The sequence below is a fragment of the Silene latifolia genome, chromosome 8 (assembly GCF_048544455.1).
Source record: "Silene latifolia isolate original U9 population chromosome 8, ASM4854445v1, whole genome shotgun sequence".
Taxonomy (NCBI): domain Eukaryota; kingdom Viridiplantae; phylum Streptophyta; class Magnoliopsida; order Caryophyllales; family Caryophyllaceae; genus Silene; species Silene latifolia.
This window is the reverse complement of record NC_133533.1, coordinates 84,053,269-84,068,145: the sequence shown is the minus strand read 5'-3', so window position 1 is coordinate 84,068,145 and position 14,877 is coordinate 84,053,269. Positions and strand designations below refer to the sequence as shown.

At 38.8% G+C, this 14,877-nt stretch overlaps 2 protein-coding genes across 2 annotated transcripts; one reads left to right on the top strand and one right to left on the bottom strand.

Moving 5' to 3' along the window:
* Nucleotides 1-327: 327 nt before the first annotated feature.
* On the top strand, nt 328-11,541 carry LOC141597021 (uncharacterized). The gene is made up of 14 exons (XM_074417327.1): nt 328-826; nt 2,165-2,687; nt 2,807-3,481; nt 3,777-3,995; nt 4,310-4,533; nt 5,463-5,537; nt 8,201-8,272; nt 8,352-8,450; nt 9,091-9,162; nt 9,248-9,362; nt 9,831-9,899; nt 10,229-10,550; nt 10,628-10,703; nt 10,875-11,541. Exons 1-14 carry the CDS (start codon nt 704-706, stop codon nt 11,292-11,294), a joined length of 3,084 nt encoding a protein of 1,027 aa, XP_074273428.1. The 5' UTR covers nt 328-703; the 3' UTR covers nt 11,295-11,541.
* Nucleotides 11,542-12,789: 1,248 nt separating this feature from the next.
* Nucleotides 12,790-14,668, bottom strand: LOC141597022 (peptidyl-prolyl cis-trans isomerase FKBP18, chloroplastic). Its single transcript, XM_074417328.1, has 6 exons — nt 14,350-14,668; nt 14,180-14,250; nt 14,018-14,104; nt 13,753-13,902; nt 13,569-13,628; nt 12,790-13,145 (listed from the first exon to the last, which is right to left on the bottom strand). The coding sequence occupies exons 1-6, from the start codon at nt 14,585-14,587 to the stop codon at nt 13,074-13,076; spliced, it is 678 nt and encodes a 225-aa protein (XP_074273429.1). The 5' UTR covers nt 14,588-14,668; the 3' UTR covers nt 12,790-13,073.
* Between the last annotated feature and the right edge of the window lie 209 nt (nt 14,669-14,877).

Genomic DNA, 14,877 nt, shown 5'->3' with positions numbered 1-14,877 from the left:
TATTGATTTTTGCTCTTCGTACTAAGGAATAAAGTAGATTCAAACGGTTTTCTAGCATACCATAATTACTCGTAGCGATTCCATCAATCACAATTAACTTGATTTGAGACCTTTATTTATACGAAACCGATCAAGCTAAATCGATGTGTGTGATATGTGTACAATCTTACAAGTGACATGTCCACAACGAGTTAAATTGGATAGATGTGACAAAAAAAAGCCTACAAACAAACTATTAAAGCTTGTTCCATCTATTTGAAAGGAGTATCATGTAACTCGCTTTAATCTAAAGATAAATATATATTCATTTTAAGAGAGATCAAAGGCATTTAAATTAAACGGTAACAATTGCTTTATCACACTTGCTGAGATACGTTTTACAACGTAAATATCTTTTTATACATTATTAAAAATTATAAAAATTTGATATTATTATAGCATTGATGACGATAAATCAAATAAAATCTCACTGTATTTTATCTTATAAATTAAGAATATTATGAAAGATTCATTAGGATTATGCTAAAGCTCATGCTCGAGATGGTTTTCATACAACGCCAATGTCATCTGTGATCCAATTGCTTACAATCAAATGAAATAATCTCCACCATCTCATCTCTGTGTGTGTTTATAATCTGAATGTTGTCACATTACATTAACTAAGGTGGTTAAATAAGTTAGTAGATCTTAGGAGTAAATTAAAATGGCGGATCAATTTGAAGCTTTCTTTAAGAGGGCAGATTTGGATAATGATGGTCGGATTAGTGGAGCTGAAGCTGTCTCTTTTTTCCAAGGATCTTCTTTATCTAAACAAGTTCTTGCCCAGGTTCTTAATTTTTCTTATTTTTTGGGTTAAAGTTGCAAATTTTTTGTTTGAATTGAATTGGGTTTTAATTGACAAGATCAAATTATTGGAGGGTAGTGAGGTAAGTTCAAACCGCTTCCAATAGAAGCCATAAAATCAGGGACCTTGTTGGCTTAACGAAAGTAATATTTAATTTTCACTTCATCAAAAAAATGGTCTAATGTCATATCCTTGATAATACTAGAAATTTCTCAGTCTTCATATTGTAGTTTAGTGTTAGTGTGTTACTATGATCAGTTTGATTTGAATTGAGGAAGATCTTGTATTACATTATGATATATGCTTGTATTACATTACGGTGTAATGTTTTTTGTCGAATTGAAGTGGATTTTAACCGTATTCCGGGTTTTTTGTTGCTGCGATATTCAGTGTATTTTAAGTATCATTGTGGTAAGTTTCGTTTGAATCGAGGCAGATGATCTTGTATTATCATATAAAGAGGTATGCGTTCTTAATTGGGAGCTTAGTTGCTTAGAAATATGTACAAAACTGTTGGTACTATGAATGTGATTTAGGTAATAGACTTATAGTATTAAGATGGCAAGAGTTCAGAAGAGATAGCCGTTGCATTGTAAGCTTCACATGTCAACATCGAGGTTCCAAGTATTGTAGAGGCTGGCATGTTCTACGTTTTTGTGTGGAATTAAGTGGAGGAGTTATCAAATGGTTTTTAGTTTCTCATACTATGACAATGTTAAAATTCCAACATTGTCTAGTTGAATGATCATAAAAACTGTTATTTTTTGTGAGTAAGGAAAGATTGATTAGATACGAAAGCTAGCCAAGTTTAGAGGGTATTTTCAAAACATGGTTGCAGTAGGTATAATGCTTACAATGTGTGGTGTTCGTTCACATTTGGATCTCATGATGTACTTTTGTCTTAAGCTTTGCAATGCTTTCTTTGGTGTTGTATTTGTTTTACTTAGGGGTGGTGTTGCAAGTCTCTTCTAGGTGTCTAGGAGGGTCTTTCTTTTTTGTACTCCCTCCGTCCCGGTCATTTGTTTACCGTTTTCATTTTTGGGTGTCTCAGTCAATTGTTTACTTTTCTATTTGGGGAATGCTTTTGATGGGCAATTTGATCCTCCGCACTCAATTTGGTCCACTTGCCATCCAATAATTAGCCCCCTCCTCTTTCCTTGGTCTTTGTGCCAAAACCAAAGGTAAACAAATGACCGGGATGGAGGGAGTATCACACAACCCATTATCGCTTATTTGTGTTAGTTTACATTGACGACATCATCGTCACCGGACCTGACTTATTTGTGCTAGTACTAAAGTGTCTTCTTGGATCGAACGCAGATATGGATGCATGCAGATCAGAATCGTGCTGGTTTCCTTGGTCGACAGGAGTTTTATAATGCGCTTAAGCTCGTAACGGTAGCACAAAGTAAGCGAGACCTTACTCCTGAAATTGTGAAGGCAGCATTATATGGACCAGCTTCAGCTAAAATCCCTCCTCCTCAAATAAACCTTCCTCCCTCTCCGGCACCTCAGTCTCCTTCTGTGCCCAGTTCTCCAATGCAAATGGGTGCAATGGGACCTACAGGTTCACAAACTCCAGGCTATAGGGGACCTGTAGCTCCTAGCACAAACATGAACCAACATTACTATCCGTCTCAGGCTAATCAGTTGGCCAGACCTTCTCAAGGTCCGCTTGTTAGTTCTACTCCACGCCCTATGCAAAGTATCCCTGGACTCCCAAATTCAGGTGTTGGCATCTCACCTACTGGGTTGACTAACTCAGGCATGCGTCCTAGCTTAGGTGGGCTGGCACCCAACCTTTCGAGCTCTGGCTTGTCAACTCCTGCTTTTCCTAGCTCAGGTATTTTTCTTCTGATCTTCCTATCCCAACATACATTTTTTCTATTTCTTTTTTGAAAAATGGAGTTATGGCCTACGGGGGCAATTTTAACATGTCGAAATCTGGTATTCCTAGCTCAGGCATGTCAAATTCTGGGCTTTCAAACTCAGGCATCTCAACTAGCTGGCTAGATGGAAAGACTACCGGAGCGTCTTCGGGACCCACATCCCAGCTTCCTAGTAGAGGGATCAGTCCATCTATGCCCCTAGATGTACTTATGTCATCCCATGCTGCGAGCCAAGACTCTAAAGGATCTCTTGTTTCTAGAGAGGGGTTTTCTTCCAACTCAATTGGTGCCGCGGATCCATTTGCTGCATTTCAATTGACTAAGTCGGGTTCTTCACCAGCAATATCTTCCATGAGCAATGATCCTAATTCTTCGGCCATTGTTCCAGTATCTACCCCAACCTCAGCATCCTCAGTTCCAACTCAGCCCCTGTCAGCGTCACGGTCACTTGACTCTTTACAGAGTGCTTTTGCGAAACCACCTTTGGGTAGTCAGCCAGAGCAAGCACAGAATTACTCGAAACTGTCCCCACCTGTAACTCAAACTACTTCCTCTGGTGCTCCACCCGGAATTTCAGCAAGAGTGGGGTTTGCTACATCGGACCCATCGCAACCACCATGGCCAAAGATGACTACTCCTGGTGTACAGAAATACACCAAAGTATTCATGGAGGTTGACACTGACCGTGACGGAAAAATCACTGGTGAGCAAGCACGGAATTTGTTTCTCAGCTGGAGACTGCCAAGAGGTAGGGTCTTATTCTAATTGTTGTGGTTGTAAAGGTATAGGTTGAGCTGATTATGCCATCATTGCTCATTCATTGGATTCATACCATTTTAATAAGATTCTCCATGCATATATTCAATCAATGGTATGAATCCAAAGAATGAGAGGGTAGTATAAAGTATAAACTAAAATGTCAAATCAGGTTTTCTTTGTTCTTTGAGTAATTGAGTTATTGGTGCATGGACACGTAATTTTCTTTGATTAACATGGTTACTTTATATTCTATACTCACTCTTATGTTTTAACTGTTTTCTCAGAGGTCTTGAAGCAGGTTTGGGATCTAGCTGACCAAGATAGTGACAGCATGCTGTCATTGAGAGAGTTCTGCATAGCCCTCTACTTGATGGAACGGTATAGAGAAGGCCGTTCACTTCCACCTTCACTTCCTGATAACATCAAGTTTGATGAAACACTCATGCGGATGACGGGTGTACCTCTTTCATCTAATGCAGGATGGGGACCCCCATCTAATGCAGGTATAAATGTATGATTCAAATATATTTCTCTTATAAGACGTTTGCATTGCAGACTTCTTATCTTCTGATTATTTAGATAATCAGGGATGCCTTGGGTTTGACTACTTGGTTAAGTTTTGAGTTAGCTACATCATACATAGTATAAAAATGCTCATGACATAACGGAGTTCCAGACCATGTTATTCCTTGTTATATAACAGTCCATAGAAAAACTCTGATATTTTTATCGCATCAACTGTTAGTTCGGCATATCAGTGTTGATGTTTTGTTGCATAGATTATAAAACTGAGTCTTTTTTTGTCTCTCAACAATAGGGTTTAGGCCACCAGTACAGGGAATGCTTGGTTCTCAACCTATTGCTCCTACTGTTGGTTTGAAGCCAGTTACACAGTCACCTGAGACTGATATGACAATGCAATTCCAGCAATCAAAACCAAGAACATCAATATTAGACAATTCCCTAGCAAATCAGCAAGGTGATGGTGAGCATAATTCCTTGCAGCCAAGTCATCCAGAAACAAACGTAGCTGAAAAGAAGGTATTGATTTTCCATTATGTTGGCAATTTGCATTGACATCTATTTTGGTAAGCTGTGATGTACTCACATTCATAGTGGAACTGATTTGACTTCATTTCAACCTCGGCTCTGGGGCACCTCTCAACTGGGCTAGACTCGGATCATTAAGGCCGACTTTGTCTACCAATAGAAATGCCAATTGACTCTGACTTGATGATAGGGTCAGAGAAGTCTTGAGCTGTTTTCAGAGTTCAAATTGTACCTCTTATCCTTTCCCTAAACTCTTTTTTAAAGTCGGAACAGTTTACAATCTTGTGATGAACTACTACGTAGTACAAACAATGCTAAAATTCTCTAGATAAAGGATAGCTTTTTCCGTATCACTTCTATTGACATCATTGTTCTTTGGTTGTTCCAAATGTATTTTCCTATTGCTGCAATATCAGCAATAAAGCCTTAGTCCCAAAAGGATCTGGGTTGGTTGACATGAATCATCATATCAAACCGTCAACATGAGGTGTAAAACAACAAGAAAAGGCTACATTTACAATGCATACCTCCTAATATATGTGACAGTTTACATTTTTAACTAATAGCTTCTTTGTTTGAGGGGAAGGGTGGGCGAGCTGAAAGTTATTTGCCTTTTGAGTTTTAACTCCCTTGTTTCCTCACCCAATGATGTAACTGAGCACATCTTGAGTAATCCTCTTCACATGAAAATTGCAACTAGATTTTGTAACTTCACTGCAGTAATTTTATGTTCCATCATAAGCATCAATGTTAATCACTACCTTTGTGGACAACTTGGAGTTGTTTGTTATGATCCACTGATGCTTTTATTCTTGCTTTTCTGTGGATGCCGCACACATCTTTAAGTCAGTTCTCATACATGGACTGTCTCAACAGCTTATAAGTTTTAATTAACTTTTTTTTTTTTTCATTATTTCAAGGCCGAAAAGGTTGAAAAGGTCTATCTAGATTCCAGGGAGAAGATCGAGTATTACCGTAGTAAGATGCAAGAACTTGTGAGTACCTTCTGAATGTTTCCTTTTTATAGCTCATTTCAGTATATTGTGTCAGCTGCATTAGGTACCAGGATTCTCGTATCTTGTATGTTTCTGAATGGTATTTTCTGAGATATTTGACCTAGTTAATATTGTATCTTGTCTCTGGGCAAGATGCATTACTGAAAGCATAGTAACTTTCCATGCCGAATAGATACACTGAGCACAGCTTTTACTGGTGGAATTGTTTATGTTACACGAGTGTTCTTACTCAGTAACTTCTTTTCTTTGTTGTTTATCGTGATAGTTCTGAAGTAACACTCTCTCGGTTCACTGGTATGTGTTGTTTGATACAGATACACACTTTTCTTTCTTTCTTTATTTGTTTTTTTTTTTGTTCCTGGGAAATTGGTACAGATACACACTTACTAATGAAATGAAGGTATAATGAAACCTTGAAAATATATCTAATACAGCAATTTCATGGGAAATCATCCCACACTCATAGTAATATATTACTTACTTCGTTTTTTTTATTCTCCCATTTGCTTTCTCCCACTCTTAAAGAAAAGTGGGTAGGATTGCTATAATACCCTCAGTAACCCCCCTCCCCCTGCTTTCTTGTTTGCTGCTTTCTCCCATAACCCATTATGGAGTGTCAATACAACCACCCACAACCTAAGACACCACTTACCATCAACCGTTATCTCCAGCCCCCATGGCCCCACCTGACCACCATCACACCAACAGCCTAAGAACCACCAGCCACATCCTTACCTACCAATCACAAACCACCGCGCCAACCCGACACCACCTACCACCGTGCATGCCAACAAACAATCCACTATGCACACCACCCGCCATCACGCACACCACCGGAACCCACCACCACCACCACCCACGTTGAAACACTACTGGAACCCACCGAGCCTCCGAAACACCACCACCCCGACCACCAACTCCGAGCTAGGACCACTTATTGTGGTGGAGTTCAACAAAAGCCGATCTGGGATAGGGGGTTTAAAGAGATGAAGGATAAGGAGGAAGTTTGGGATGGTTGAAGGACAGCGCTGGTGTGAGGTGGTCAACGAAGGGCATTGATCGGAGGGGGTCAGTGGTCGTGAATGGGGTTGTTGGTGGTCGGAGACATGTTGCTTTAGTGGATGGAGCTGTTCATTTTGCGGTTGGGGGGCTTGGGGTTGATAAGATAGTGGCACTTGTTGTTATTTTAGTAACTTGATAAGGATAACTTGGTAAAAAGACATTAAACGCTTTCCAAATAAGGAACTGAGGAGAAGTGGGAAGAAAAAGGAAAAACTTTCCTAAAAAGGAAAGTGGAAAGAAAATAAAAAAACGGAGGAAGTATCAAAAGCAGTGCTAATGACACCCACATGACTTTTTCTTCGTAATTCTGGAATAATTTATTTTCTCGGATGTGATAACAATATTGGACAAGACAATGCAACACGCTTCCTAATTCATAACTGGTAGTGGACGGCTATGTTGCTCGGTGGACGGATTTGTCTATTTTTATGAAAAAATTCATGTTTTTGGTCTAAAATAAAATTATCAATGTCATATTGAAGAGTCCGAGCAACATAGGTGACTATATTTTTGAATGGACGTAGCACTCAAATCTTCAATTTTGCCAGTTATGCTTTTCTTGGTTACTAAGGTCAGTTTGTGGTAGATAGGTTGTCCAGTGATCATTCTGTTCTTGAGCAGATGTATGAATGCTGTTGTGAGAGGTGGTTGGTCATATTGTGAATTTTTAAATGCTGTCTTCATCATATTTAAGAAGCCTTTCGTTAAAATGAAAAAGAATTGATGTGGGTTGATAGGGCTTATGACTTCGTCGTGAAGGTGACAATTCTTGTGTTCTTGTTCAGTTGGGAAAGCTTTACTCAGACAAAACAACGTACTGACCTTTCTTAACAACGAGGCAAAATAAGATAGCATTTGTAGTCGGATTTCCACATATGTGTTCAAGTGTCTCACATGGAAGGAATAGAACTATAGAAGTGGGAAGTACTTGTAAGTGTCATCGTGTCTCTACCCATTGGCCTCTCTTTATCTACAATTCTCTGCATAATTTTCATTATGGGTCATTTGGAACTAGCCTCTCTTTATCTACATAGTATATTTCACATATCCCCCATACCTCATCATAGGCCACAATAGGGTAACGTTATTGCAGTGGCATAGTAGAATGACACTTCTCTAGACAAAAGTAGATTCTTACTAGATTTCAAAGCAGGATAAGAGGACTCACTGTTCTGAAGAACAACTTCCACAATACTTTTTTCCCTTATGTGTGTGTATGGGCCATTGATACAGCGGCTAGTGAAGTAGCCTCTCTATGTGTTTGGTTATCTACTCTTTTCTAGTCTGTTTTAAAGCACAATCAGGAAGCTGCAGTGGCGGTGTTGACCTTTACCTAGATTTATTATTGTTGGTTGCATATTGTTGCATATTCTGAATGCTATTTCATAATGTGTCATATGTAAATAACCTGTCTGTATGTGTACATCACATCAGTTCCCCTTAACCCCGCCATAAGTAGAAAGCCTTTAAGCACTTGGGTAACATTGTCGTACTAAAGTGGGTTGCAATTTCTCTCTTCCATGTACGTTTATTTTTTACCTCCTCTATTTGGTTGTTTCAATATTGTTATTCTGTTTTAGGTTTTGTACAAAAGCAGATGTGATAATCGACTTAACGAAATCATTGAGCGGGCATCTGCTGACAAACGCGAGGTATGTCGTCTCCATGGGGTTCTATCTCGCCATCTTCATGGTATGTTTCACTTGTAAGTTCTAAAGAGTGGGTTTTCAGGCTGAGATACTTGGAAAGAAATATGAAGAAAAATACAAACAGGTTGCAGAAATAGCTTCAAAGATGACAATTGAAGAAGCGAAGTTCCGAGAATACCAGGTAGTGCAATGTTGCCATCCACAACATCAAATTTTAAGATGACTTAAGGAAACTGTTTGTTGTTAGCCCCGAAAAAGTTTGGTTTCAATGAACAAAGCAATTTTCTTTACTTGCAAATCTTTGGAGGACTCTTGAGTGTTGCGAGCTGTAATTATCACCTTCTGTTATTTGTCATAGCCATTTAAAATCGCTGATTTAGGTTTACAGTTCCTGATTGCCAAGTTATAGTGGTAAGACAGGTCTCGTAGTTATGAATCTTATGATGAAGTCTTTTGTAACTTTTAAGATTAGCCTTGGGAAACCGTCAAATTTGACTGTTACGTGTTACAGACCTTACAGTTATGGAACATGTCAATAAGACTGGTCTTTGAAAGATTTCACGGGGATCTTTAATTTCTTTTCTTTCTTCATTCTTTCCGTTTGTCTTTTTACCTTGTAGCCTATTCTTTGACTATTTATCAACCGTTTGAATAAAGTCAGCTAATTCTATTACCAAAGCATCTGTTGGTAACTATTTTCTCTAACTTTCCAAGAGCTTGATAACTTCGTGGAATCGTGGCTACTCTTCCAAATACAAACTGCGAAACCGTTTTCTATTTTCCAAATGAATCATTACATCCTGTTAAAAAAAATCTGTCAGGAGCGGAAGAAGGAGTTGCAACAAGCAATTACTAATATGGAACAAGGTGGAAGTGCTGATGGTATTCTTCAGGTAGATTTTGATCCGGGACTATGTTGACTAATTTCATCTTCATTTTGATGTGTAACTTACTATATATGAGTTGCTTTATTTCCAGGTACGTGCTGATAGAATACAATCAGATTTCGAGGAGCTATTGAAGGCTTTGTCTGAACGCTGTAAGAAACATGGTTTTGAAATTAAGTCTGCAGCACTAATTGAGCTTCCGAAAGGTAAAGTCAAGATTTTATTCTCTCCAATTCCTTGACCATCTTTCTCCGACAAATGTTCTCCTTATTTATTGCAGTGGGATGTTTCTATTTCCTATGGAGCCTAATAGTCACTGTTTTTCGGTTCTAGATTATGACAAGATTATAATGGCTTATTGAATATGTTGCATTTCTTATTTCTGTTAAGTAGCACTCTGTAGCAGTCATTCTAATATTCTACGATGCAATGTTCATCGTGGTTGTCCAAGAACAGCCTCTCTGTGTACTTTACATGGGGTAAGGGGGTACATCTGACCCATATACCCCGCCATTTGCCGGAGCCCTTGAGGCACCGCTAAACGTAATAGTTGTATCGTGTGGTAGGTTTAGTATCTGCCGATTTGCTAGCGGCATACTATCTACAAGACAGGATAGCTGTATGCATTTGTTACTCGTTATGATCTTCACTTTTCTGCTATGGTTTTGTCAAAGGTTGGCAACCAGGGATTCAAGAGGAAGCGTCAGTCTGGGATGAAGAATGGGACAAATTCGAAGATGAAGGTAGGCACTTCAAGATTTGAATACTTTTCTTCATAGTAATAATTACTCCTTTTTTAGAGGGACATAGTAATAATTACTACTATTGGTTATGGTCTTGTTCTTGTTAACCAGCATTGTGGCTTGATCTCAAACGCTGCATTATAAATGTGGTTAGTACCGTCTAAACGCTTTTGAAGGAGTGGTACTCATAACCTAAATAAAAACCAGTCAACATAAAAAATTTCCTTGTAATTCTTTTTACATTAGCAAGAAATGATCTTCTACAGCCAAATATCTGCATTTTGCCAATAGTTCAGAATCGTGCATCTATTCATTTTGATTCCTTCCAGGATTACTATTTGACAAGGAAGTTGGTGTCGGGACTCAAAATGTGAATACCTCTCCAAAATCTACATTATTTGAGAATGGAACATATCCTCATGATGATTTATTTGACCCTGATTCACCATCAAATGGTGATACAAAGTCCGAGAAGCAATTCGAGAGAGGCGAACCTGCTCTTGATAGTGAATATGGATACACTCACAGTGAAGATGGTTCGGCAAGAAGCCCACATGGGAGCCCTACCCATCGAACTCCGCTAGAAATCTCATCTCAAGATTTTTCAGATGTATTTGCGAGGAGCTCCGAGGCTGATACTGATTTCCATCGGTATGCCTTCGCTAATTGTTTTCCGCCTTCTCTTGCATGAGCTTCTTAATTCAAAGTTCCCATGGTTTCTCCTGCAGAAGCTTTGACGATCAAGGTTGGGGTACTTTTGATGGCACTGATGACGTGGATTCGGTCTGGGGGGTCGATTCTAAGGTATGCCAACTCAGACACATGAACATATACGAAGCTTTCTTATATTTGAGAGCAATCCATTGCAATATAGTTACATTATTTGAGACCAACCCATTGAAGTGAGACCGTCTTATACAAGGCTACTTGCCTAATTTATCATTCATGTGTTTTTTTCTCTTGTAATCCACTTAGGATCAACAAGTAAACCGGCTATTCGACTCCAGTGGTTTCGGTTCAAGTCCGAGAAATGATTCTCCTCAAGGGGATAACTCTTACAACAAAAGAAGCCCTTTCAATTTGGGGGACTCTGTGCCAGCAACTCCGTCATTCTCAATGTCAGGTAACTCTCCAAGATACAGTGAGGCTGGAGACGGCTTCTTCAATAACTATTCGTCATTCCATTCCTTTAACATGAACGAAAGTAGCCGATTTTCACCCCCACGTGAGACCCTTGCAAGGTTTGATTCCATTAGTAGCAGTCGAGATGGGTTTGGTGGGCATAGTCGAGGATTCTCATCTTTTGATGATCAAGATCCATTCGGATCTACCGGGCCTTTTAAGGTATCCTCTGAAACACCCAAGAAAAGTTCGGATAATTGGAGTTCATTCTAGTTCAACCCCCATTTGCTTCAACACTTAACTCCTCCAAAACCAACACATTTGCCTTTCTTTTTTTTTTGGTTTTTGCACCAGAGTGTATAGTGAAAAATCTTGTAAATTTGTCGTGTGTTCCGAATGTACGCCTGGTGAAAACAGCAAATTTTCACAATAGCCGGCATGTGTGTTCACAGCAAATTTGTTGTATTTTTTTGGGACTTGCTATTTCCAACACAGAGAATTACTAAATCCTTCAATTTTTTCTGCCTTTTTCCAACTTTATCCCTTGCATTTTTACACCCAAACCTTAGGGAGAGAGAAAGAAAGAAATGTCAGACCATGTAACAAATTTACAGCCGCCCTCCGGTCAAGCCACCAGCCGCCGACGTCAAGGAAGAGAGAAGGGCTTGGTTAGGGTGCGTAAATGGCGGCGCTAGATGGGGAGCGTATACGGCGAGTCCGGGTAAGGACTAAGTTGGTCAACGGAGAAGGAATATTGGGTTGACGACGAGGCAGGTTATATCATGGCGGGTTGGGTAAGTTATGTCAACGGCGAGACTTTAATTTGTAGGCATGGTCCACAGAGAAGAAACATTGGGGTCAACGGTGAGGTTAGGTAGGGTGGTTAATTGACGGCGTGGCTGGGTAAGGTGGTCGACGGTGTGGGGTCTGGGTGGTCGGCGTTGGGGAGCGGTAGTCGTGGATGGTGAGGGGGTGGCTGTCGGGCTGTCAGTCGTGGGTTTGGTTTTTTTTTTTTTTTTTTTTTTTTTTTTTTTTTTTTTTGTATTATTATTATTTTTTAAATATGAGGGTAGAGTTGGAAAAAAATGGTAAAGTGTGTAGGATGTAGTAAAATCGCGTGCGGGATTTAGCAATTACGTTTTTTTTTTTTGACCGGAAAACGAATGTGTGCAAACATATTAGCCAAAGTAGGGTATATTGATTATTACCACATGATTTAACTAGAATTGAGCTTTGCCTTGTTTGAAGTCGAAGTTGTCCTATATGACCGTGATTCAAGGCATATATTGCCATATTATTCATTTCTTACCACTTACTGTATTTTTCATCTAATACATTATTTATAACTTCTAGCAATTTTATTAGGTCTTGTATAATATGGTTTTACCATAAATTACATCCATTGGCACTTATTAATGTAAAATGTACCCATGGTAATCATTTTGGTCCTGGGAGACATGGCGACCATTCTCAAGAACCAAAAAGACCGAGCTGAGCCCCTTAGGTTACTCCCCCCACCCATACATATTTCTTCCCATTTGATTTCTTAGGGTCAAAATTATAAAAATTTTGTAAGTTCAAAAATAATAAATACTAATACCTAAAAATAAATATTTATATTTGTCATCAAATAATCATTCACAAAATATATTTTTCAACAAAAAAATAATATAAATATGTCCAAAAATGCGTTCAAAGTAGCGTCGTGGAGACCGGGTAAAGTATAGGAACAAATGCGGATGGAAGTAGTTAAGAGTATAGGAGAGGGTTTTCTTAGATAAAATGTAAGATGATTTTACCCTACTTTAGTGTAAAATCGTCTTACATAAGAATTTGTGTTTATTATACGAGTAATGTGGCATAAAAACAGTAGGAGATTACAACAGGAGTGGAGAAAGAAAAAAAAAAAAGCTTAGGAGAACAATGCTGCAGCAATACAACAGATTCTGACTTCGAAACTCTGTTCTATACATGGATCTTCATCTCTATAAACACTTTTCTGCAAAACTGTTAAACCTGCTGTGTGTTATCAAGAAGGAAATGATCGATAACTCAAGTGCTTCTTCCTTCAGGCGGCGCTCTCACTTGCAATAGTTCAATGTTCAGATTAAATGTCGCCCCAGGCTGCAACAATGAAATAAATTCTCTATCATAACATGCACAACATTCATATCATTACAGTGACACCATTGTTATTGTGTTCTACTGCCTAGAATACCGAATCCTGAATGGTTGATTACACAACATCAGATTTCTAACCGCTGCAAAACATTACAAGTTTCCAGTAAAGAAGGACAAAGGAACAAAATGAATAATTTAAACGACTCCTAAACACTTTAAAAGTCGTATTTACAAAAGAGAGCTAATTAACTCGAGATTTATCCATTCAATCAACTTTTGAAAACATGTAGGGATTGATACTTCAGCAGATATTTCAAAGTAGTTCTCCCTCTTATTTAATAGATTCTAAACGTTTTTTTTTTTGTGTCTACACTGTTATGTAGATTAGGTAGCGAATGCAACATCAATAAAGTGAACAAAATTTACCGGAATTTCATTTGAGCCTTTCTTCCCGTATCCAAGTTCTGGAGGGACAATGACAGTCCTCTATGACCAAAAACACAGAGAACAACAAACGGTTGAGAAAGTAGGGGGTTTGTAAGCTGATGGAAAAGGTTTAGAAGATGCAGGGTTCATACAAAACATGGAAGAATAGAGAATAAGAGTAGACCTTGCCTCCGACTTTCATTCCTTCAACGATAGAATATAAAGCCGGTGGGGGTTTAGGTGCTGCCTGTGCTGAAAACAGTCCATTGGCTTTGTCAACATATTCACGCTTCCTTTCTCTGCCAGGAGGAGCCCCCACTTGGAACTGGTATGGCTGGGTTACATTGTGATATGACACATACAGTTGAGTAATAAATAAATACATAAAAGAGTATCTGAGAGTTGGTCTCATACAAGAATATCCATCCATTTTATATAATAGAAGCAACCTGAGCAATGATCCGATTTCCAGCTAGAAGCTTAGACTCTCGGCTTGATAAAGCTGTTATACCACGGTACACGCAATCAAAATGAACCTGACAGCGAATTTGTCAGCAACAACATTTTGCTTAATGCATTATTAAAACACACACAAATGGTTTCAAACATACCTCAACTATTGACCCTTTTACTGCCACAGGACCCTTCCCCTCAGCAAGATCCAGGTATTTCAATCCATCCGCTGTTTCCACAAGAATAAGCTCAATAATTCTTCAATATGGTATGGTTAAGTAAGAATTTAAAAAACAAAGGAAAATAATTAGAGAAAGAAGGAAGTAACCGGTGGTAAGATACTCTTCAAGAGGGATATTAGTTCTGGCACGCTTCTCTCGAGCAAATGAAGGAAGAGGCAAAGAAATGAGCAGAGTATTTGTCAAAATTGGAGTTAAAAGTAGACATCTTCTCGATATTTGGTTAGGGTTAGGAAGATGAACAACAATGGTGGATTGTTGCTTGGCTATTAATTGCTGTTCATTGTAATTTGAGATAATTTGAGTTTGTATAAATGAGGAAGCCATTGGTATATTGGTAGTGGATAATTCTATTTGGAGCCAACCATCGTCTATTTCATTTCTATCTCACTACTCTATGCACGGCCCCACTCTTTAACATTCCAATTTGCTAAACAATAATTACTCGTATAAACTTAATCAAATTGGCTCGAGTAATTGGAGCGCATGATTGTCTCAATGTGTTGTAATTGGCAACAAATTGAGAGTTTTTGGGTTCGGCTCACTATACGGGAGTGTTGCGGTTACCTGTCATCCTAAGGGATGTCTTACATGACACACGTGATTTGCAGGGTATT